The sequence below is a fragment of the Polypterus senegalus genome, chromosome 1 (assembly GCF_016835505.1).
Source record: "Polypterus senegalus isolate Bchr_013 chromosome 1, ASM1683550v1, whole genome shotgun sequence".
NCBI classification, from domain to species: domain Eukaryota; kingdom Metazoa; phylum Chordata; class Cladistia; order Polypteriformes; family Polypteridae; genus Polypterus; species Polypterus senegalus.
In genome coordinates this window covers 280989013-281013762 of record NC_053154.1, presented here as the reverse complement: position 1 = coordinate 281013762, position 24750 = coordinate 280989013, and the positions used below count along the sequence as shown (strand labels likewise).

At 39.7% G+C, this 24750-nt stretch overlaps 1 protein-coding gene across 1 annotated transcript in view; it reads right to left on the bottom strand.

Moving 5' to 3' along the window:
- Positions 1-24750, bottom strand: part of LOC120542872 (S-adenosylmethionine synthase-like) — a 63080-nt gene that overhangs the window by 25082 nt on the left and 13248 nt on the right. The window contains exons 3-4 of the mRNA XM_039775579.1: positions 10844-10966; positions 9064-9176 (exon numbers count right to left, since the gene is read on the bottom strand). Of these exons, the coding sequence (XP_039631513.1) occupies positions 9064-9176; positions 10844-10966 (236 nt within the window). The remainder of the gene's footprint in view (positions 1-9063; positions 9177-10843; positions 10967-24750) is intronic.

Below are 24750 nucleotides of genomic sequence, written 5' to 3'. Positions count from 1 at the left end.
CAAGATGGTTCCAAGGAAGCCACAACATTAATTCATGACAGCTGATAGTATCATCTGTGCTCTGGGCACAGTCCTCACAGGTGGAGTCTTTGGGCCTTCAGTGACACCCAGCTGTATCTTTCAAGTCGGTCGATGGCAACAGTGAGTCATGGAGGAAGCTACTGGTACCCTGCTACCTGTTGGTTATAGCAAGCAGCCCAAGAATAGACTGAAATGTGTGGGACCAGGGCTGTAGAGAAAACAAAGACCACCAGATGGCCATATCACCTGATGGCCTTATAGCCTTGAAGGTTTGCAGCTGACCTTGGAAAATGAACTTTGCAAAAGTTATCCCCTGCCATAACAGGTTGAGCTTAGAGTTGGGAAGAAGAGTATCCAGATACTAGAGGCAAAAAGAAAGATATCTGAGAGATGAGGAGACAAGCTCCCCTCATTCAAATGGGACATGTGGGTGTTTTGGTATTTTCTTCAACATGTAAATAAGTGAATGCCTCTGATTCATACATTTGCATCTCTCAGTCACTGTCAGGATATTATGCCAAGGTAGTCTACTGTATGTTATTAAAGCTCGATCTACACCAATTGAGCCTAAGCTGTGTGGCACCATTCATAAATTTTATTTTGTCCATTTAAAGTTTGAACTTTTTTTTTCAGTCTCTTATAGACAAAACAAGAAATGTGACTTTTCAGTTGCTTTATAAAGAAAAACACACACACACACACACAGAGCTGGTTATATGCTAAGCACATTTTAGAAAAACACTTCTTTTAATAAATGTTTCATAGTAATGTATACTGTGTTTATGCAGACCCCACTGAAGGTGCTTCAAACGGCAGTGAAGTTTTATGATTACAAATCTGTGCTTCCACTGATGAGGTTAGTGCACAGCTTTAAGCCCACTATCCTCCATGGCTTACTGAAGGCAAGCACAGCATGTAATGAATGGCTGTCAACAGCAGAGTTTCGTCGGCTGCCCTGTAGCACAAGCGTATCATCCACATCGGCTCCAGTCACATTGGCTTCCTGCCTGGTAACCTGTTGAAGTTTCTTTAAATGTTCATTTGTTATGCCACTGTAGCAGGCAATGGAGCTGAAAGTGACGGGTACAAAGTGCAGCATGAGATCATCCCTGTTCACTTTCAAAAGTCTGAATGGGAGGAGAAGTAAATTCTGATTGCATTTAGAATAAATATATTTTATCAGTGTTCCAATATAGATCATTAGTAATGTGAGTTCATAGAAATTCCACCTTCTTTCCCAGAACCATGAGAAATGAATGAACAAATTTCTGGCATCAAGTTTAAGATTGGTAGACGTTGAGAGAAACCTCACTGAACAGTCTACTCGGTTTGTGTAATGGCTTTCGTGACTCATCAGCAGACTTGATAACAGGATGGTGATGATTGGTGTGCCTTAGATCACAGAAGACATGACACAACCTTGAGGAGCCCCCGTGTTAAAATAAATGAAGTTTGAGAAAGTTTTATGTACTCTAGATATCTCCAAATGATTTAAAAGATAATTGGGTATAATATACAGATGAATATTACAATTATTCAATTTATCAATTATTATTCAAAGCTGTATAGTGTTAAATTGCAAAAGAAATATTCCGAAATAGTGTTCTTTCATAAGTGGAAGGCATGTCAAGAAAAGAGCAGAGATGATGTAAGACAAGCAGCAGTGTGTCCAAACAGTTGTCTGCTTGCACACTAAGCAAACATGTGGTTCTCTTCAAAGGGTTTAGTCTCTGCCTTTATGATGTGTTACCCCAAATGTCCTAAGCATTTCATTGAAAGTGAGTTGAGTGCTACTGGCCTTTGCATGGTTTAGAAATCTTAGCATGTGGGGTGATGACTTTTCAGAGCTCAGATACAACCCCACAGCTACGTGACTGGAGACAGCCATTTGGAAGAGACCTTTAAGGTCACGTCACGTCAGGATGGAGAGCATGCACTGGTATAACGCATTGCCGCCCACACCACATGACAAAAAAGCTTGGGATCCTGGTTGGCAACACCCCAGGCAGACACGTGGTCCAGCCCCACTCCCCAGAAATAATCATCTATCTACCACAACCAGGTGTTATGTGGATGTCCTCTTGGCCTGGTCCAGATACTTGGGTCCTCAACAATGAGGATCCTGTGAGCCGGATCACCCTGTGGGAACTGCGTCACATGGCTGTAGTGCCATAACTGATGCTCCCTCAGTGCTGTTTGTGTTGACCATTTTAAATCTATCATACACTCATTTGCACTTATTTTGCATAGTTATTTCAAATCGAATTTAATAAAGGAACATGTGTCTGTGTGTCCAGCCAGTTGCTATGTCTCTTTCTTTCCAACAGACTGCACATCACAGACATTTGTAGTAATAAAACACATTGCATTTGTCATTCAAACAGATGGCACATCACAAACCAAACTATTTCAGTACTACATGCATTACTAAATACTGTACACTCCAATAGATAATGCAATCCAAACTCTAATGCTGAGGTCTAGACATTGTTTACTTAGATTACACCTTGAGCATGGGAAAGGCACTGTATAAATAAAATATATTATTATTATCATTATTATTATTATTATTATTATTATTATTATTATTATTATTATTATTATTATTATTATTATTATTATTGTCTGCATGGGTTTCCTCCAGGTACTCTGGTTTCCTCCCACAGTCCAAAGACATGCAGGTCATTTCTAATCCTGTCCATCCTCGTCACACCCAATGCCAATCTTAGCATCTTTAACTCTGCCACCTCCAGTTCTCTCTCCTGCTTTCTGGTCAGTGCCACCATCTCCAACCCATATAACATAGCTGGTCTCACTGCCGTCCTGTAGACCTTCCCTTTCACTCTTGCTGATACCCGTCTGTCACAAATTACTCCTGACATTCTTCTCCACCCATTCCACCCTGCATGCACTCTCTTTTTCACCTGTCTTCCACAATCCCTATTACTCTGTACTGTTGATCCTAAGTATTTAAACTCATCCACCTTCACCAACTCTACTCCTTGCATCCTCACCTTTCCACTGACCTCTCTCTCATTTACACACATGTATTCTGTCTTGTTCCTACTGACCTTCATTACTCTCCGCTCTAGAGCATATCTCCACCTCTCCAGGGTCTCCTCAACCTGCTCCCTACTATTTCTACAGATCACAATGTCATCAGCAAACATCATAGTCCACAGGGACTCCTGTCTAATCTTGTCTGTCAACCTGTCCATCACCATTGCAAATAAGAAAGGGCTCAGAGCCGATCCCTGATGTAATCCCACCAACAAATTGAATGCATCCGTCACTCCTACCGCAGACCTCACCATTGTCACACTTCCCTTATACATATCCTGTACAACTCTTATGTACTTCTCTGCCATTCCCGACTTCCTCATACAATACCACCCTGTCATATGCTTTCTCCAGGTCCACAAAGGCACACTGTAACTCCTTCTGGCCTTCTCTATTCTTCTCCATCAATATCCTCAGAGCAAACATCAGATCTGTTGTGCTCTTTCTTGGCATGAAACCATACTGCTGCTCACTAATCATCACCTCACTTCTTAACCAAGCTTCCACTACTGTTTCACATAACTTCATGCTGTGGCTCATCAATTTTATCCCCCTGTAGTTATTATAGTCCTGCACATCCCCCTTATTCTTAAATATTTGCACCAGTACACTTCTTCTCCACTCTTCAGGCATCCTGTCACTTTCCAAGATTCCATTAAACAAGCTGGTTAAAAACTCCACTGCCATCTCTCCTAAAACACCTCCATGCTTTCACAGGTATGTCATCTGGACCAATGGCCTTTCCATTCTTCATCCTCTTCATAGCTGTCCATACTTCCTCCTTGCTAATCTGTTGCACTTCCAGATTCATTGCCTCCACATCATCCAACCTTCTCTCTCTCTCGTTCTCTTCATTCATGAGCCTCTCAAAGTACTTTTTCCATCTGCTCAACACACCCTCCTCGCTTGTGAGTACGTTTCCATCTTTATCCTTTATCACCCCAACCTGCTGCACATCTCTTCCAGCTCGGTCCCTCTGTCTAGCCAATCGCTACAGGTCCTTTTCTCCCTCCTTAGTGTCCAACCTCTCATACAACTCATCATACACCTTTTTTTTAGCCTTTGCCACCTCTCTCTTCACCTTGCGCCTTATCTCCTTGTACTGTTGTCCACTTTGTGAATCTCTCTGACTATCCCACTTATTCTTTGCCATCCTCTTCCTCTTTATACTCTCCTGTACTTCTCCCTTCCTCCACCAGGTTTCCTTTTCGTCCTTCCTCTGTCCGGATGTCACGCCAAGCACCCTTCTTGCTGTCACCCTTATTACATCTGCCATAGTTTCCCAGCTGTCTGGTAACTCTTCACTGCCACCCAGGTTCTGTCTCACCTTCTCCCAAACTCAACCTTGCGGTCTTCCTTTTTCAACTTCCACCATTTGATCCTTGGCTCTGCCCTCACTCTCCTCTTCTTTATGATCTCCTACAGACCACCATCCTATGCTGTCTACCTACACTTTCCCCTGCCACCACTTTGGAATCTCCTTCAGATTGACTCTTCTGCATAGGATGTAATCTACCTGTGTGCATCTTCCTCCACTCTTGCATGTCACCTTCTGTTCCTCCTTCTTCTTAAAATGTGCATTTACCACAGCCATGTCCATCCTTTTGGCAAAATCCACTATCCTCTGGCCTTCTTCATTTCTCTCCTTGATACCATACCTACCCATCACCTCCTCGTCTCCACTGTTCCCTTCACCAACATGTCCATTGAAATCCGCTCCAATCACCACTTTCTGACCCTTGGGTACACTGTCCATCACTTCATCCAACTCACTCCAGAAATCTTTCTCACTCTTTGCACACCCAACTTGCGGTGCATATGTACTAACAACATTCATCATCACACCTCCAATTTTCAGCTTCATAATCATTACTCTGCCTGACATTTTTTTTTGTAAGCAACAATAATGTTTTTTAATGTTTCTTCAGGATTTTACCCAATGTGATATTATTATTATGGTGTTGATGATTATAAGGTAACACATATTGTAAAATCTAAACTAAAATCACAGCATTGAAGAGTAAATTAAATAAATCAAAGACTTCACCACCTGCTTGTAAATATTAAGAATATAAAGGTTTGTTTTCTGTTAGTATCCTTTCCAAGCTTCTGCCTGCAGCAAATGACAATACTTACCAAATCATAGAAACTATAGGACTTTTGCTAAAATATATTTTTTGTATTACAGTTTTTCACAATTGCTAACACACTAAAATGACATGCATAGCACAATTATTCAAACTGACACAAAGAGAGCAAAACCTCTTCTCAAGTCTCTAAAACTCTAAACACATTTCCTGCTTTACACACATTTTGCAATTCAAAATGGCACTTTCTAAATGCACTAAACACGTTTCTCTGCATAAGACACAACAATCTGACATAAAGTCACATGTTTGCCATTACAACACACTGCCATTCAAAAGGACAGAACATGAGCTAATTGGCCAATATATGTGCCAACTGGCCAAACACTTCAATGGTTAATTGTTACCACTTCAATCACGAAGTAAGCACTATAAAAAGACCACAGGTGAGCACCTTTTTTTTCAAGAACAATGGAAGACATTGCAGAGAGAGGAAGATGAAGAGGGAGGGTGAGGATGAGAGAGGGAGGAAGAGTGAGAGGTAGGGGTAGAGCTGGTATAGGAGGTCATGGACGAAGAAGACAGCAACTGGTAAATGAAATCAGAGCAACCTTAGTTGATCATGTCATCAACCATGGGCTGACAATGCAAGAGGCTGGACATAGAGTGCAGCCCAACTTGAGCCGTTTTACTGTCGCCTCTGTCATCCGGACATTTAGACTGGAGCACAGGTATGCAACCAAAATGTCTTTCACACTGTGTAGTACACCCCATGTCATAGTGTATCAGTTGGGTGACACCTGTGTACTTCATGAATGGCTAATGTCATACACTAACTGTACGAGTTTCCTGTCCAATTTACTATAATGTGGGGGAATCTTTAGGCTGCATTGTGCAAGCCCTATATTTTTGTTTTTTGTTTTTGTAAAGGACTGAGAGACGCAACCATGGTGGAGGAAGGGGCGAAATGTTCACAGGGGTACAGGAAGCTGCCATTGTAAACTCAGTCTTGGAGAATAATGAAATCAGATTAAGAGAAATTCAAAGCAACATCATCCAAGACAACACCATATTCACCAACATTCAACGAGTCAGTCTGTCCACATTGGCTCGCATTCTCAAGCGAAACCAAATCAGCCTGAAACGATTGTATAAGGTGCCTTTTGAGAGAAACTCTCAAAGAAACAAAGAGCTCAGACGAGTGTATGTGGATGTAAGTACAATATTGACTGCAGCACATTACACGCAACATTGTTTCCTAGTGTACTGGATAACACCATATTGACTGATTTTAGTTAATTGTTTTCAGGGAGTACTGGAAATGGATGCTCATGCAATCCCACATGAGTTCATCTTCATAGATGAGGCTGGTTTCAACCTAGCAAAGACCAGAAGAAGGGGAAGAAACGTCATTGGCCACAGATGTTCCTGGCCAACGTGGTGGGAACATCACCATGTGCACTGCCATCTCCAATATGCATGGTGTCCTCACCATCATGCCAACCTTGGACCATACAACACAGGCCATATTGTAACATTTCTGGACAGACTCCATAACATTCTCATTCCACCAGAGCGTATGAATGATGCAGACCATGCAAGAACCCGGTATGTTGTAGTATGGGACAACGTGAGCTTTCATCATGCAGCCCCAGTCCAAAATTGGTTTGCTGACCACCCACTGTTTCTCGTTCAATACCTCCCACCATTCTCACCATTTCTGAGCCCCATAGAAGAGTTCTTTTCGGCATGGCGGAGGACGACCGGCAGCCCTATGTGCGCATGCCTCTTGTGCAGGCTATGGAAGAGGCATGTGATGAAATTGATATGGGTGCGATTCAGGGATGGATAAGGCACTCAAGGCACTTCTTCCCTCGATGTCTGGCAAGGGAAGATATTGCCTGTGATGTGGACGAGGCATTGTGGCCAGACCCAGCTGAGAGGCAAGATGCTGCCTAATTATTTTTCTTGCCTCTTTTTTTTCTATGTATTTCTTCTGCACGTTTTTTTTTTTCAGTTTACTGTTTTTTCTGAGCATATTTTTGTTCACTCCAATGTAAATATATCTGCTGTGCATATGTTGAACTGACTTGTTTGGTGAAAAATAAAAAAATAAATGCATGTGTGTGTATCTGCAAATATTTCTGTGCATGTGAACACTCTAATTTTCTACAATTTGGACTATTTTAGTATTGTGGCAGAGCATACTAAAGATGAGAGTGCTTTTCATTTTGCCCAACAGTGTGTAGTTGGTTAGACAAAAATCTGGTGATATGACTGACATGTGTGCCATTTAGTGGAGTAGTTTGATTATGATTATTCTATATGTAGTTTTGGTTGCAGTGTTTCATTTTGCAGGATATGTGAGGTGTTTTGCTCTTTGGGTGAGGTGTTTTGTGAATTGCGCTAAATGATTTGCAACAATGAGCCTTGTTGTCAAAATTGTGCTTTAGCAATTGTAAAAAGCTGTAATGTTTCTGCCCATATCATTTTTAGCCTTTGCTAAACTCAGTTTTCATAGATTATTATTTAATAATATGTTAAATAATTGTGAATACTTTCACTGGTAAACTTAGCAGTCCTACGTATAGGTCTCTTATTTTTTGCAGGTGATAACTGGCTTAACTACAGTACGTAAGCACAGTGGTACCTCAGGCACTGGGTGTTCAGGTGTTGTCTGTGTGGAGTCTGTGTGCCCTCTGGTAGGTGTGCGTGTGTGTGTGTATGTGTTTGTGTCCTCTGGTGGGTGTGTGTGTGTGTGGACGTGTTTGTTGTCTGTGTGGAGTCTGTGTGTCCTCTGGTGGGTGTGTGTGTGTGTGTGGGGGTGTGTATTTGTGTTTTCTCTGCACATTTCTAAAGACATGTGTATTAAGTTCATCGGTGGTGCTAGACTGAACTCATGTGAGTGGGTGGGTGTGTGAGGTGGGGCAGGTGGGGTCCAGCGATGGATTGCAATCCTGGACAGGGCTGGTAGTTGCCTTGAGTCCAGAGCTGCAAGGACAGACCCTGGGCCCCTGCTGCCCTAAACTGGACTAAGCAGGTTTGAGAATGTTATGTTGTAACTGACTTTTGTAAGTTTTTTTTTTTTTCATTTTTTGGTTTGTTTTCAGAAATGGTTTAGATGTTCTGTAGTGGGCAGTTCCAGCAATATGTTTCTTTTCTTAGAAGAGTTTGAACGTTAGAGCCAAATTTATCTTGTCCCTGTTTTTATTTTATTATTTTTTTGTATGATACAAAAAACATTTTGAATGGATGTACTAAACACTACATTGTAGCATTTACAATAAGTCTCTATTTAAAATAGAATGCTAAATAAACCTGTATGTATGCATTATTGTCAACAGTACAGTATCTTAAAAGTTAGAGTGATTAACAGGGTCTTCCTACTATTATCTTGTCTTTATTCTCCAATTGTATGATCTTTGATGAATGACTCAGGAGATGTTTAATATATTCTCGTAATACATTTTATTGCTTCTGTTTAAATTAGCTAAGTAATAGAGTAGCTAGTCAGAGAGCCACTAAAATGGCAGTTCTGCTTAAATGTGACCTATAAGACATATAACATATTAGCTGCTCACAAAGGTTTTGTGCAAGTCATTTAACTTTGTCACCTGTTTTACAAAATCAATTTAAATGAGGATACTTTGCTTAATAATAGAACATTAATCTAAGAGCTGAATATATGGTCCAGAGTCTTACTGAAAATAGACTTGTTGGAGTTGTGTAAAATTAAAAAGGAATGGTACTGAAGCTTTACATTATGCTGGCAACGTATTTCAGGAGTAAGAATCCTTTTCAAATCACCTCCTAAATAAAAGTGCACAGATGAATACAATCTTGACACCTCTCATATTTTCATTATATCCTGTTAGTTTGCATTCCCTAAACATACCTGATCTCCAGCACCAATGTTCTCTTCATTCCTGTCCAAGTGGACACCTTGTGCAATATCTGGAGACTGCTGTTCCAGAGCTACGAGCACATTGCAAGTCTTGTAATCAAAGCCTGTGGGTTTAAACCAGCGGTGAACATTAAATTCAGCAAGTGCTAAAAAGTAACTTGATGCATTAAAACAAATGAGACAAAGTAGTTACACAAGAGAGGCAAATTAATTTGGTGTGTTACTGGATGATAAAGGAAGCAGACCCCCATTATCATTTTAAGGTCTACTTTATACTTAGCTTTCTTGACCTAACAATCTCAGGAATCTGATCAGGTTAAGTTCCATCCATCCATTTTCTAAACCTGCTTTACCCCGAGCAGGGTCACAGAAAATCTAAGCCTGTCCCAGCAAGTAATGGGTGCAAGGCAAGAATAATCACAGGGTGAACACACACACACACACAAACCAGGGCCAAATTTAATTATAATTAGAATTAAATTAAAATAATTAAATTATAAATTATAATAATAATTTAATGCAAACACAGTAGATCCATTCGTGAAAATATTGTACATGATTCTCAGGGCTAAAGTATTAAATTCATGCCTCTTATATCACATACTGTATGTGCATACTATTAAATCTGCTAGTCTTGGTTTTGACAGCCCTAAGCTGTTTATCAGATTAAAGAGGAGCAAGGTGTTGGGGGGTTTACATTGGCTTCACATTTCAGTCATGAAGAGTCGAGTAAATTGGTTATGGTCCAGCTAGGGTTCCTCACCTGGCTCATATTTAAAGTACTTCTATTTGTCTTCTTTGTACTCTTGTCATTTTTGTTCATTGTTTTTCTGTTTTTTATAATTTTGCTATGTATCTATTTAACGTATGTTCTGGGGGAGCAACCATGGGTTACTCAATACCTCCCCTGGGATGCTTGGTGGCAGCCTCCCTGGCTGACGATGGTGCCTCAGTTTCCCGCAGGGCTCCATGGGAGCCCTGATGGGATCTGGGGTGGCTGCCATGGGGGTGCTGCATGGCTCCCTGAGTCTGCATGTATGACTCTGCAGCCCTGCCCAGAAGTGCAATCGGAAACAGGTGATCAAGCACCTGGAGCACTTCCGGGTGGGCTATAAAAGGGGACAGCAACCACCACTCAGCTCAGGATTACAGCTCCCTGACAAAGAAATCTACATGCAATATTTAAATATTCTGGAATGCGCCATAAGATTTCATATTTTAAACTCTGAAATTCTCAATTCCGTTGTTTTCTCATTTATAAAGATATGATAAAATTATCAATGCATTGTGAGGCTTGGAGGAAGTCTTACCAGATGGTAGAGGTATGTGTACTGTGACAGTCGACATCATTAAGAAATTGTCAAATTTGTCATGTGATTTTTGCACAAAGTACACATGCTGTATTTTCAAATATTTTTTATGCTTGTGATTCATTTTCAAGGAGCTCAGCTGCTATGCAGACTCTTGATGATGGAAGCAAATGAATGCAGCTTTAACTCTCCTACCAAAGTGAGATGAGTGTTTTACATCATGTTCATAGCAAGCTGTCTTTGTTGTGTGTAAATTGTATTAGCTGCTGATTAAAATTGATCATGCAGATCTGTGACATTGCTGGAGACCTTCTGCACAATCTTGCACTTAGAAAGCTGTAAAATTGTATGATTCTTCAGCATATTGCCAAGCAAATATAATTAGTCCAGAGGAATTGAAAGAGCTGTATGTTATTTTAGATTTGATGCAAGCAAAAATGCTGATTTTTTTTTTAACCCACCTTTTGCTGAATCGTCATAGCCAATTTTGCGAATGGCATCTCTCACTACTTTCTGGTAATCCACAACAGCACGAGATGTAATCTCTCCACATAGAAGGACCATTCCTGTTTTGCAGACTGTCTCTGTAAAACATATAAATTAAAGTAATAAATAAAAACCCTTTGTTTTTCATGCAATTGTTACTCAAAAATGAAAAGAACTTCATTGCATTCATTATGGGCTAATGGAAACTATTTTGAACTATAAATCACAAAGTGGTCGGTTCTGTTTCCACCAGACTCCGTTAAGTTGTAGAAATATAGAATCAGCAGTGCTATTGTAATATGAGTTTTACGATCTGTTTCCCCTTTTTGCTTATGCACCACTGAGTATATTTTATTATTTTGACAGTGATATAACTACAGTGCCATCTTGTGTATTTTTCTTGTGGGTGCCTCTGATTTGTGCTAGTTTTGCATGGCAGTGGTCGTGTTGGTTCATGCCAACAACATTTGCCAGTCTCAAGATCGGACATCACCATTACTTTTGAATTTACTGTCAATTTAAAATTTCAGTACCATGTGTTGGATCTACTTAGAAAACAAAACAAACACCTTTTACAGTTCATTTAGAAGAACACAAATCTAGAGCAAGGACCATAATGCCTGCCCCCTTTCGATTTAAATTTTCATTTCAGCTTTGTTTTAACCTTTTGAAGTCTCTCTGATAGTCTGACTCATTATCCCAAGTCTGACTTTGTCCTGCCCTTTGACAGCACTCTCAGCATTAGGGAAAGGCAACACATTCTTCCAAAAAGACTTTAATGCTGCAACTTCTAATTGTTTTATTTACTACGGTTAGTCATCTTGTGTTCTCATGTCACACGGTATAAGACAACCGCCTGTCTCTTTGACTTATTTGATTGATTATTGTCTGTCGAATTTGACTGCAATATTCCAGTCCCACCAATTCTTTCAATCTCCTGAAAAGCAGTTTAAGCAAATTACAGCAAAGAAATATACTTATTATCCTCTGATGAGCAAAGGCCATGCATTAATCCTGAAACAGATTTAAACTCTCTGATTTGGAATGTTCTGTCATGTTCTCGTTATTGAGCCTAAAGAGTTAATGTAATTGCCTCTGTAAAAATTAAGTCTATATCAGATCCAACAAAAGCAAAAAGTTAAATAAAGCCAGCAGTTTTTATTAAAAGAGAACTAATAACTGGGTTTTTCTTTACAGAACTGGTTGCATTTTATTGCATAAATGTAAGTGATTATTAAGGTGAATGTTGTATGTGTACTTGGGCACCTGATATGTACATCAGTGTTTACCTTTGAGAGGTAAGGTCAGTCGATGCTCTCTTCTTCTGTCCTTCCACCGTCTTGCTCCCTTTCATGAACTTTGCCTGATTTCTCCTTCTGCTCATGACCTTCTCTCTCATTCTACCTATAATGGCTGCTTGACTGATCCCCTACCTACAGTGCATCACTACTCAAGGCTTGTGAGGTGGCAGGTTTATTCATAGGTCTGCTCACATTTGCCTCTGGCTTCAAGGATTCGCGTGGTCAAATGGGATTGAAGATAAGACTCTCGACCAATGAGGAGGAAAGGAGAATCTTCAAAAATTCAGTACCATGAGACTTGTGTTTCCTGCTTATGAACTATTTTCTGGAACTATTTATTTAACAATATTTTAGTTAAATATGTATACTTTTTGCATGCTGAAAGTATACAGCTGTATAACAGATATGTAGATTACGCAACACAAGTAATACGAGATTTTTTGCTATTGTAAAATTGGTTATCATTAGCATACATTATATCGTAAACTTTTTCTTTCCTTTTTCTTTGAAAACCTGTAATTAAATTTTTTCTTGGCCATCACTACAAACTACAAGGGGTAAGTAACATATAAAAATATCATTTTTGGGCTGAATATTCATTTAACAAGATTCTCTTCTGAAGGAAGAAGTGACTCCTTAGGCAAGTCGCAGCAGGTTTAATGAACTAATTATACTTCTTTGCAATTACAGTCTTACTACAGTCACTAAATAATTAATTGTTAAGATATCGGTGGTGAATGTCCCTAATAAAAAGATAAACACCTGAGCTTATCAAATTATCATGTAATAATCCAGGTTATTAATAACATAAAATGATACTAGTTAAAAAAATGCAGTTAGTAATAAGAAGAAACACCTGGGAATAATTCCTAAGGAAAAATCAAATTGAAGCAAAACTGAAACATATCCAAAAACAGAACAAACTTTCATGAAACTCAATGATAGAGAATATTTTTTAAAAATGTTTAATTTAATTAAATTCAAAACACACACTGGAATAGCAAAATTCCAACATCCTCAAAATAAGCATATGGACAAAAACAACTCCAGTAAATTCAGCGAAGGACACATTAGCCACCTAAGAAGGCAATTGATTTAAACTTGGGACCACCAGGGAAATTCTCTTAGGAAAAGGGATGGCTAAAACCTCAAAAACAGCTGGAAATGGCTGCCGGACACAAAGAAATGCTAGAGTTTCCCTTTTTATAACATTACATGATTGAACTACAATGACAGTTATCAAAAATGTCTGACAATGGAAGGGGGAAGGAGACAGTCATTGAAGAATTCAGCCCCAATTTTAGGGCTAACTTGCATGGCTTTACTAGTCAAACCAGAAAAGAGTTATTCTGAATACTGCTTGTGAAATGATTCTCTTGCACATGGGAAAGGGGAAACTAGAGGAGGCTGAGTCAGGGTCCACGAGTGGGACCCAGGCTGAACTATGACAGGGATGATGTTGTCCCCTCATTAGCATCACTCTCTATCTGTCTTTCCAGACCAACTCAATAACTGCTGCTCCAAAGCTTGCAAGAATTGTTCCATTACAGAAAACATGAAGCTCCTAAACCTTTGTTTTCTCATAAATATTTGCCCAATCCCCAAATTACATTTCATTCCTAAAATGCTTGAAGTTGTAGTTTCTTTAAGTAATAACACTGTTTTAATATTTCCAGCTTGTATTCTAAATGTATCATAGCACCAAACATGCCCATTTCCAAACTCTGAATAATCTTCTCCATGATTTTGCTGATGCACTGCTGCTTATTATTACTTACTTACTTGATCTCACTGCTTCTTTTGGAGATGCTGCCACCTCTATTTAAGGTACGGAAGCTTTGAACTGCACAGTGAAAAAAAAATTATGGGATGGCCCTTATTTTGCATGTATGTGAAAATAACTTGTACGTACGGGATACTTTCACGCACGAGATGTTTAAACATATGAGATACTTTCATGTACGTATGAAATAAAGTTAAATTAAAAAAATGCAAAAGTGCTCTCCGGGGAAACCTAATTACATCTTTACCAAGGCCACGGCGCTTCAGTTTGATGTCACTTCCATCTGTTGTGGTGTGGTGATATAAAAAGCAGATGGATGGGCTTTTATTTATTAAAGGAGTGTGGGATGGTTGGCAATAGGTCTAACTGCAGCCTGCCATACCTATGATTTACATCAGGTAATGCCCACAATGACAGCCACTAAATGCCCATCACATGCCCCGTTACACTATGGTTAAGTTTAGGGTTGTGGGAGGGTTATCTGACTCAAAGGGTTATAGCAGTAGAGTGTTGTACCGTGTTAGCCATAGATTGATACAGGAGAAAGTAGGGTGAAATGACACCTTTTATTGGCTCACTAAATAGATTACAAATGCAAGCTTTTGAGACAGCTAAGGCCCCTTCAAAGGGCTTAGATACTGTACGTGCTTTATGTTCACAGGTATCTGTCTGCACACTTGTATGGAGCCCCTGAGGGGATATGGTGTATTTTTTTTTTCCTGGTAAACAATTTGGTGCATACAACTTACTATTTTGTATCCACAATCCATCCATCCATCCATCCTGTTCCGCTTATCTGAGATCGGGTCGCGGGGGCAGCAGCTTAAGCAGAGAGGCCCAGACTTCCCTCTCCCCGGCCACTTCTTCCAGCTCTTTCGGGAGAATCCCAAGGCATTCCCAGGCCAGCCGGGAGACATAGTCCCTCCAGCGTGTCCTGGGTCTTCCCAGGGGCCTCCTCCCGATTGGACGTGCCCGGAACACCTCACCAGGGAGGCGTCCAGGAGGCATCCTGATCAGTATCCACAATTTACAGTATATATATCTTGTGCCCACCACTTACCATAGTCAGGGCATTTTAAGGTTGAGCCAGCTTATGCTGCGTGTGCACCACATACATTCAGATGAGCACCAAATACCCTCGCATGCTACTATACATCATTTTCTGGAAAAAGGACATATCACTAAACAGTCTGATGTTTTCCTCACACAGTTACATTCCACAGAAATTGATATTGGCCAGTTATGGGATGTCCCTTATTTTGTACGTACGTGAAAATATCTCGTATGTACGGGATACTTTCACGTACGAGATTTACGTGTGCAGGCTATGCGTTCAAGCCCAGTTCGTTGGATCCGCGTAGCAGCAGCGCTAACTACTGAACTAATTTATAGTAAAAGATAAGGACATTAGTTAGCCATCTACTTACTAGCCCACAGCTTCTAATTTGCACACGTTACGAAACAAATTCATATTTCATGTATTGAGTGCATGTGAAGTTTACCCAGTCCAATGTGGGTACACTAATTTTCGATTGCTCAAACACTCGATTGCTTATCTGTATAAATGAACTGTGGGATTTAATATGTATCTAAATTCAAATCTGGCCATTTTAATTCCCACTGTTTTCAAGCAAAAAATTTACCCTTGTTAAAAAGTCAAACTTGAATATCCTAGTCAAATCCACTGGCAAACCTGGCACACTGGGTCATCCATTGCACTGTGCAAAATGAACTGCAATATTTAAAGGGCACATCAGAGTTCAGGTTGCAGTCATTTTTATTGTCACATTTTTGACAAGATGGATCCCTAGGTTAAATTGCAGGTTATAATAAAACATATCTCACTCCATGGCAATCCTTAACCAAACGAAAATTAGATGCTTAAAGTCCAACTAGTCCTCAAAATGGAGATCCAGTTTCTAAGTTAAAAAAATAGCAAGTAGTGTCAAAATCTTGAAGATGTCTTACCAAAAAAACAGATCAAAAGCAAAGAAAATACACAAAAGGTTAAAAAAGGAAAAGAGAAGCACTTTAAACATGAGCCAGAGGGGGACCACTGAGATTTGGGGAGTTTGCAGGGCCGTTTCTGGGCATAGTGGTCAGTGTGCATTTCTGTAACCCATGTAGAGATTCCTATCTTTATGTATTTATTTATAACATTTTTCCGAGCTGGACCGGAACACAAACAAATGTTTTTTGTTGTACGCCTCACCAACACCTGCACTGTCTACACTATGTACTGCACAATCTGTTGCCCAGAAATGGCCCTGGGCAGCGTGACATTTTTTTTAACAATACTGATCTACGAACACTCGGATTCACAGCAAATATATTATTTTATTTTATATTATTGTCGCAAACAAGCTATGGTCGGTCTTAACGTCTGATGACCTACACAGTCCAACAAAAACATGAACAAGAATAACAATGATGATGATACCAGTAATAATAATCCTCAAACTGTAGCACAGAAGACACTGACATGGTGAAATAAAATTAAACAATTAACACAGCAACAGGACTGTAGTTCTTGAGTGGAATTGCTAAAAGCTGATTTACCCCAAACTATGATCATCTCCTATATGGATGTACATTAAAACTTGTGTTAGAATTTAGCAAATATCGTCCTCTCTTGCTCACCACATTTGTCAGATTTGCCCTGGGAACGCTAAAGCAGTTGTGTATTATTTTGGATAGAGATTGCATTATTTGTATACACAAGCATACTATAAATAAGAATTGTGGGTAAAGATTCCTATTTAAAGATAATCATTATATTCTCAGTTTCACTGAATGATGTCATTATGCTTAGTTTTCAATTTATTGTATTAATGTGAAGGGCATTAATTTAAATATATATATATATATATATATATATATATATATATATATATGTGGAAGTCAGCATCATCAAAAGGCACACATTGAGCTGGTGGTTTAAATAGAAAACTTTACAACTTCAGTTGTTGTTTTAGCAATAACAAGTGTTTTCTTTTTAGAGAAATGTTAAAAGCAATAAATAAAGACTACTAATACAGCCTGGTTCCTCATTATTTTCTGAAATGGCACCCCTCAAGGGCATATTTTTCTGAGAGAGTCTTGTAAACAGACGTTGCTATAACTCGACATTCTCAAATTGTGAATTCCAGATCCTAAATACTTTGCTGTCCCCAGTCCTGTCTCCAGGTCTCAATGCAAAGGTCCAGCAGTGATGATTCTCTCAAAGCAAAGGGGGTGCCAGGGTGACATTTAAAACTTTGCCTAGGTCAGCCAAAATCCAAGAACAAGCTCTGGGAGTTTGCATCATCTTGTGTGGTGCACTTCTGATTTTCTGTTTTTTGTGGATTTTGCTCCATTTATGGACTCTTGAGTTTGAATATCAGGCTGAACTTGTTTGCCTTAAGTTGCCTCTGTAAGGCATACCCATGTTGCTTTATTTTTCTATTTTCCTTTCATTGCCATTTTGTGTTTAATACACTAGCCACAGTACCTGTTGAAAACAGGTAATAAAATAATTTTAAAAATACAGCATTTGCTATCTCTTGTGCTATCCTATGTGTACCTTCAGAGCCTTTTCTCTGTGTGAACGTCTCTTTACTGGCCCTCCCTCACTCAAGCGTGTTCCCGTAAAGTCTGCTTCTCAGACTCTCATTATTTTCAAGGCACCTTTTTCACTTTCTGTGCCGTCTTTGAAGGTGACTCTCTGATTGTGTCTCCTATGCCTTTTACCCTTCCTCATGCATCTCACACTCTCAATTCCTCTTTTGTCCCGTCACCAAAGCCAAACTGACCAATCATATTAAAGCCAAACTTGATCAATCATATTGCTCAGAGGGACTGGACACACAGACCAAGACAGAGATTTACAATTATCCACTGCTTTGAAGGGTTGCAGGATATGATATGTTGGCAAACACTTTTAGTAAGCTCACCTATTATGTGATGTTAGTTCAGTGGTAATATGTCTGAGGGAATTGACATCAGCACCTGAACAGAGTTGTGCTGTGGAATCCAGTGCACTTGGGGTCGTGTTGCAGGGACAGCACAAGCTCATGCACAAATCTTAATCTGTGGAAGATGACAGGCTGGGCACATGCATGAGAGCAGAGGTGCTGATGAGACGTCGGTGTGGTATTGGCATGAACAGAAAGAAGTTTAGATGCTGGCAGAATTAAAGAGCAACTAAGAGACAAGTTAAGGCCCTGAGACTAACAATGAAAGGTTGCATGTGTTGTGTGTTCAGATAAGTGCCTGGATGGAGGTGGCCTGACATGTTGGCAATCACTAACGTGCAATTAATTTTGCTCAAATTTTTGAAGCTTCAGCTAAATTAATTAAGAGATGTTGCAGGTTAAGAAAAGCTCCTACAGGTGGGATTGAGTTACATGTTGTGTTGGGATAGGCTCGAGGAGTCCCACACATGTTTAAACAGCACTACAGTAGATAGTTAGGGAAAGATCAAGATAACTGAGGATTTTAAGTCTGAGAGTTGTCAGCACACACTAGCAGCCTTCTGAATATTTTAAAGAAGAGAAGGATTGGCAGTGTCAGGAGCGGGAGGGCCTTCTGACTAATGAAGGAAAGAATGTTAATTTTAGCTGGGAGAAAAGTCCTCTGAACAGATTAACAGGGTTGAGGTTCTTCCTAGGAAAACGTGGTTAGAAGACATTATTTTGTAGGAAGGCAGTAGGAAATAAATTTTGAGTCTTTGTTTTCTTTCTATATACAGTTCACGAACGTCTCGGTACACGTACAACTCGGTTTATGACCAAAAAGTTTGCCAAACTTTTGCCTCAGTTCACAACCACACACTCTGTATACGAACAAGCCAGTTTCCCTTTCGGTTTGTACATGTTCAGTCTCTCCCTGTGCATTTCCTGTGCAGCAAGCAAGAGAGAGAGAGAGCCGACACACACACACACACAGGCAGCGCGCACGAGAGACAGACGCACACACACACAGGCAGCGTACACACACACACAGGCAGCGAGAGAGAGCGTGACACACACACACACACACAGAGGCAGCCTGCAGACACACACACACAGACTGCAGTGCGAGAGAGAGCTGGACGCATTAAGGTAGGAAGGCAGTTAAAGAATGCACTGGGCTTGATTTTGTTTTCACTTCTGTTTCCAGCAATTGGTTTGTAGCGTGCATTGTTGCAATATTATTTTTCTTGGTGGTTTATTAAATTATGGATTTTTTCAAATGTTCATTTTTTTCCCTGTGCTTAAAACTCAAGTGCTTTTAGCCAGTGGTTGGTAGCACTATAGCACGAACTATTGTAGTGTTAGTTTTCTCTGTTGTTCAAGGTTTTCTCAGTGTTATTCAATGCTTTTACATTTAGTTTACTATTACGCTCTGCATTCTATGATTTAATTAACTATATTTGTGCTTAAAAGCTTAAAAAATATATATATATTTACATACAGTTCGTATGGTCTGGAATGGATTAATTGTATTTACATACAATCCTATGGGGGAAATTGCTTCGGTTCACGACCAAATCAGTTCTACTACAGAGGTTCTACTGTAGTTGTTTCAATATTTTTATATATACAGGTATAGTACTTTGCCATTTCAGAACACAAGAACTGTATGCTAGTTACTTGGCCCTGATTTGTGAAGTAACTGAGCACTGGAAAGAATAAATAAGATTTTTGTATTTTTTCTGTTAATCCTTTTCATCAGTGGTTTTCCCTTGATTTCATGAACTACAAAAGGTGGGAATATCATCTGTGTTACAGTCTTGAAGAGCATTAAGAGTATTTTTGAACATGTTAAGCCTGAGCCCCATTTTGACCTTGTGCAATCCTTGAAGTCTGCCTTTTGAGTTTGGGGTCAGGCTGTCTGGTGTGAGACCTTTTTTTGAGAAAGACCAGTGAAGTCCTGCTCAGATTTTTGGTTATTTTTAGGCCTGTTCACCCCATTTTACAAGTTCTACATTGCAACATAACTAAAGGAGACATATAAAGTCTATATGTATCCCGAAGGGGAGTCATGACTTGACTATTGATTTCATTATCTCTTGTAATTTGTAGAAGGGAGTTGTGATTTAATGCCTCAGTGCAGTCTGATCACAGTCTCCATTCTCACCTCACTTCACTCTCTTGTGCTGTGAGTAGGCATTTAATGGCAAGAGCTGACTGGTCAGTTGTGGAGAATGGAAGAAATGTTGTATCATTCCTGCTAGGGGAAGTAAACCTGGAAACGTTAAGAATGTTTGTTTGATCATAGCTTACTTTAATTGTGCTAAGGTTTTAAAGAAGTGGAGAGACAGACATACTGGTGTGCCTTATACATGTGTTAAATCATTTAAATGCCACTTGTTGCCTTAAGTGAAGGGGTCTGAGTTGGATTATAATACTAAAAACAAACAAACAAATACATAAATAAATACAAATTTACCTGTCTTAATACAACACACAGCTATATCTCTATTGTACCCAAATATCTCTTATTGTGAGGTTTGTTTGTGAGTCCTTTCTGCTCCTAATTGGTTATAAATCTTTTTTTTTTTGCTTTTCCAAGACCTATTTCAGTCACCCTATGTAATTCTCATATTGAAACTCAACTGAACTGATGAGGACTTCAGGGAAAACGTCATTTTGAATCCCTAGTTAAGTCTTAAATTGATATATACTTGGAATTAGTACTCTCTTTTATTCTATCATTTTCTGTTTTAACTATTAATGGCTTCAGTTTTATAATACACCCTGAGTCTAACAGACTGAAACCATTGGTGCTGACAATTGTGATTCCAGGGTGAAAAGAGAAAGCACAAAAATATAAAAGAATAATGAGGTCAGCATGGCAAGTGAAGCTGCTGCCTCAAGGAGCACATCGCCTTTCCAGAAACTTGAAGCAATTTATCATCTTTTTAAATTATTGCATAAGCCATATTAACATTGTTGTTTTCAGCTTAATAACTAATTGATTACCGCTTGACTGAGCTGCTGAGGAGGCAGTCGTTTAGTCTTTATTTTATATGGCACCTCTCATGGAATACATCAGCCCGAAGCGTTTCACATTTGCAGTGTGGTACGCTTTCCACAGAGATGCTGTTCAGTAGATCAATTTGTGATTGTTTCTCTGTCTAATTTGTGGATCACGCCGTCTGAATTGAAAACAGTGCTCTTCGTGATTCACATGATCCTAAAGCATTCTGCATGTGTACTACAGCATGCCTTTTAGAGACATGTTCACTAATATTAATACATCATAATTAAGAAACCAAGCAGTAATCTGTTTATCGGTTGTAAAGGACGGCTGACAGCACAACTCAGCCGGGATGCCCAAGAAACGGAAGGATAGGGGAAGGCCACTTCTTTAGGGCACTGCCTCCCCAGATCACTAGATGGCAGCTCCCTCTCATCATGGGACTTGGAGTTCTTTACCTCAGCCCTGTTGGGTGCCATGGGTGCCTCCAGGAGGTGTTGCAAGGACTGAGAAACCCTAAGGTGTGAAGTTTCCACCTTATCCAGAGGTGCTCACAGACCATGTGGGTGGAAGAGCAGACGCACTTCCGCGGTGCCAGCATAAAAGAAACTGAGTGCCTCACAGAGGAGAGCTAAGCTCGGGTGGAAGGTAGATGAAGCTTGCTGGGAAGAGCGGAGGAGGCAGTGACCAAGAGAGAAAGGAAGAAAGAGGAGCCATTGTGTGCTGTATTGTTTTTGTACTTGTGGCTATGGTGGTGGGAAACACTGGTTCAAAAAGTTTCCCACATAATAAAAGGCTCTTTGTATTTTTGTGTTTTAAACTTTTGTCTTTGTTGAGTTTAGGGAGCTAGAGTGCTCCCTGGTGTCCACACAGTATAGCTTTACAGAATGTAGCACCCGTCATGGTTCACATTACCTGACGTGTGGCACAGAACACATTTTACAGAGATGCTCATGAAGCAACTTGTGATTGTGTTTGCACCAGAAGTAAAGAATTGCATACTGACAGGTCAAGGTTGGAGAGGATGCAAGTGTGACGAGTGTGAACTGTATTCCATTCATCCACATCTTCTTCAGTCCTTCTGTCCCTCCTTGTTCCCTTGCATCTCTTCTCATTTTAACGTCTCATTGACTTCTAGGATCTTCTCTGCTGATTTCAAGCTTTCAGGAAGTCTTGTGTTATTATTATTGTAAAGAAACCCTCTCAGCCCATCTGCCATTGAGAATTTCGGTCCTGTCTCCTTCTGCCATTGCTGTCCAAAACTCTAGAAAGCATAGTCCACAAACATCTCTCCTCTTTTCTCTCTGATGACAATCTACTAGATCCTCTTCAATATGGATTCTGCAAGGCTCACTGTACCGAGAATGCATTGCTTTTAGTCAGAAATGCTCTTAGACCTGCTGAAGCTGCTTCCCATTCCTGTCTTTATCCATTTTATCTTCATCAGCTTTTTATACTGCTAATTAATTTCTGATTTTCTGTTCCATCCATAAACTTGCAATCAGTGGTTGTGCTTAGCGCTGGTTCAGTCCCTGGTTTCTGGCTGATCCTTTTGTGTCTCCTTGTCTAATTTCTTGTCTTCTCCATAGGCACTCTTCACAGTGTGCCTCAAGGATCAGTATTGGGCCTAATTTTCTTGTCTCTGTATATTGGTTCTTTCTGCAATGTTATTTCTTCTCATGGCTTCTCCTAAAAACTCTATGCTGTTGAAGCACAGATCTTTGTCTCATTTCCTTCTTACAACCCACAGGTTTCAGCACAAGAGTCTCCACCTATCTCTCGGCCATCTTGTCATGAATGAATGATCATCATCTTAAACTTAAACTTTCAAAGGAAAATATTTTTAACTTTCCTTCTGATCCTCATTTCTCAGAATTTTCTCTACACTTTGCCCTTGAAAATGTCAGTATTTCACCATCAGACGTGGTCAGGATTCTCAGTGTGATTGTATACATATATATACATTGAATATATTGCATTAATTACCTGACCCTGTCATTTCTTTCTTCATAATATTCAGAGGATTCAGCCCTTCTTCACTAGTCATGCCACGCAACTCCTCATTTGACCACTGGTTCTCTCTCGGCTGGTCTATTGCAAGTCTCTCTTGGCAGTTCTTCAATCAGCTGCTACCTGATCTTTCCATGTATCTCAAACTCTTGTCCGGACCTACAGTTCTCTGAATGGTTCTGTTTCTCAATATACTCAGTCATTCATAACTCCATATGTCCCTTCAAGAAGTCTCCATTCTGCCTCTACATCTCTGCTGACCATCCTTCCCCTTTCCAGATGTGCCAAAACTGGACAATGAGTCTCCATTCTTGCTCTAATAGGTTGTGAAATTATCTCCCTTTGTCTATTCAAACTGCACCCATTTACTTCTGCTTAGGCATATTTTGAAAATGCTTTATTTTTTTTTAAATATTGTGGAACAGCTTAGTTTCTGTTCTGCTGTAAAGCTGCTGTTGTGCTGACAATGGGTTTAGAGTGCTGATTTCTGTCTTAGTCTATTTGCAGGTATATAATTATGTAGTAATATTACTATTACTCCCTTGTCTTCATTTTATCTTGTTCTCTGTTGCTTTGATACTTAAACCTTCTAATCATTCTTGTAGTAAAACCTCATTTGTAAGTTACCTAGGATAAAAGTATCTGCTAAGTAAATAATAATAATGTTTTCAGTGTTCTGCAATTTAATTACATGTACATAACAAATGGATCCAGGTCAGTAGAAATAACTTCTTTCTTATTGATCTCTTGTTCTCGCATGTATTAGTAGGATCACCTGCTGGATTGATTAGTTATGCTTGTGGAAGGGGAAGCTCTTTACACACAGGCGCATTCCTGATAAAGCATCTTTAGGATGAGCCACATGTTGGGATTTCTGTTTTTATTCTTCCTTTTCTAGAAAGGTGTGACATGAGGCAGGAATCAGCTTAGGGTGGGTTACCAGGCCTCTGCAAATGGCACACTAAAGCACACTCACTAATGGAAACCTTAGAGTTGCTAATCAACGTAACGTACATGAGCATGAACGTGAGCACAGACACATGGAGAACCTGAATTTCATACAAGTAGTGTGCAGGTCCTGGATTTACTCCTCTAGTTGATCAATCACTCATTATTGGGTATGACACCCTTTAGTGTTCAGCAGTTTATATGTGTTCTTGGTATTTACAGAGATACAGAATATTCAAATCAAACTGTAAATTATAGCAAGTTTAGTATAGTAAATCAAACTGTGGTGTATTGATTAAATAGCTCATCTGTATTCACTGCAGCATCTTTCATTATGATCAATTGACGGCTAATTTGCATTTGAATAGTTCATGACAAGAAACATAAATGAAAACAATTAAGTGAAGACAGAACAATAAGAACCAGGGAGCATCCACAAATCTTGTATAACATAACAAACATACCACACCCTTTTCCAAGACCACCTAATTCTAAGCAGGGTTCTGGGGGGCTAGAGCCACCCCAATAGTCATAGGGCACAAGACAGGGACACTCGCTGGATGGGGCACCAATCCATCGCAGCGTGAATACACACACACACACAGGCCAATTTAGCATCACCAGTACACCTAACCTGTGGGTCTTTCCATCGTGGGAGAAAATTGGAACAGCCAGAGGAAACCCACAGAGCAAACATGCAAAGTCCATTCCCAGGGGGACCCAGAATGTGATTCTTAGTCTCCTTACTATGAGGCAGCAGTGCTACCAGCGCACCACTGTCATAACAAACATATCTAACAAGTAATTTGTCATTGTATACTAAAAAATGGGAATTTACCAAAGTGAATAGATCCAAACATCTTAAAGCCTCTGAGTCAGTCTTATTGCAGAAACAGGC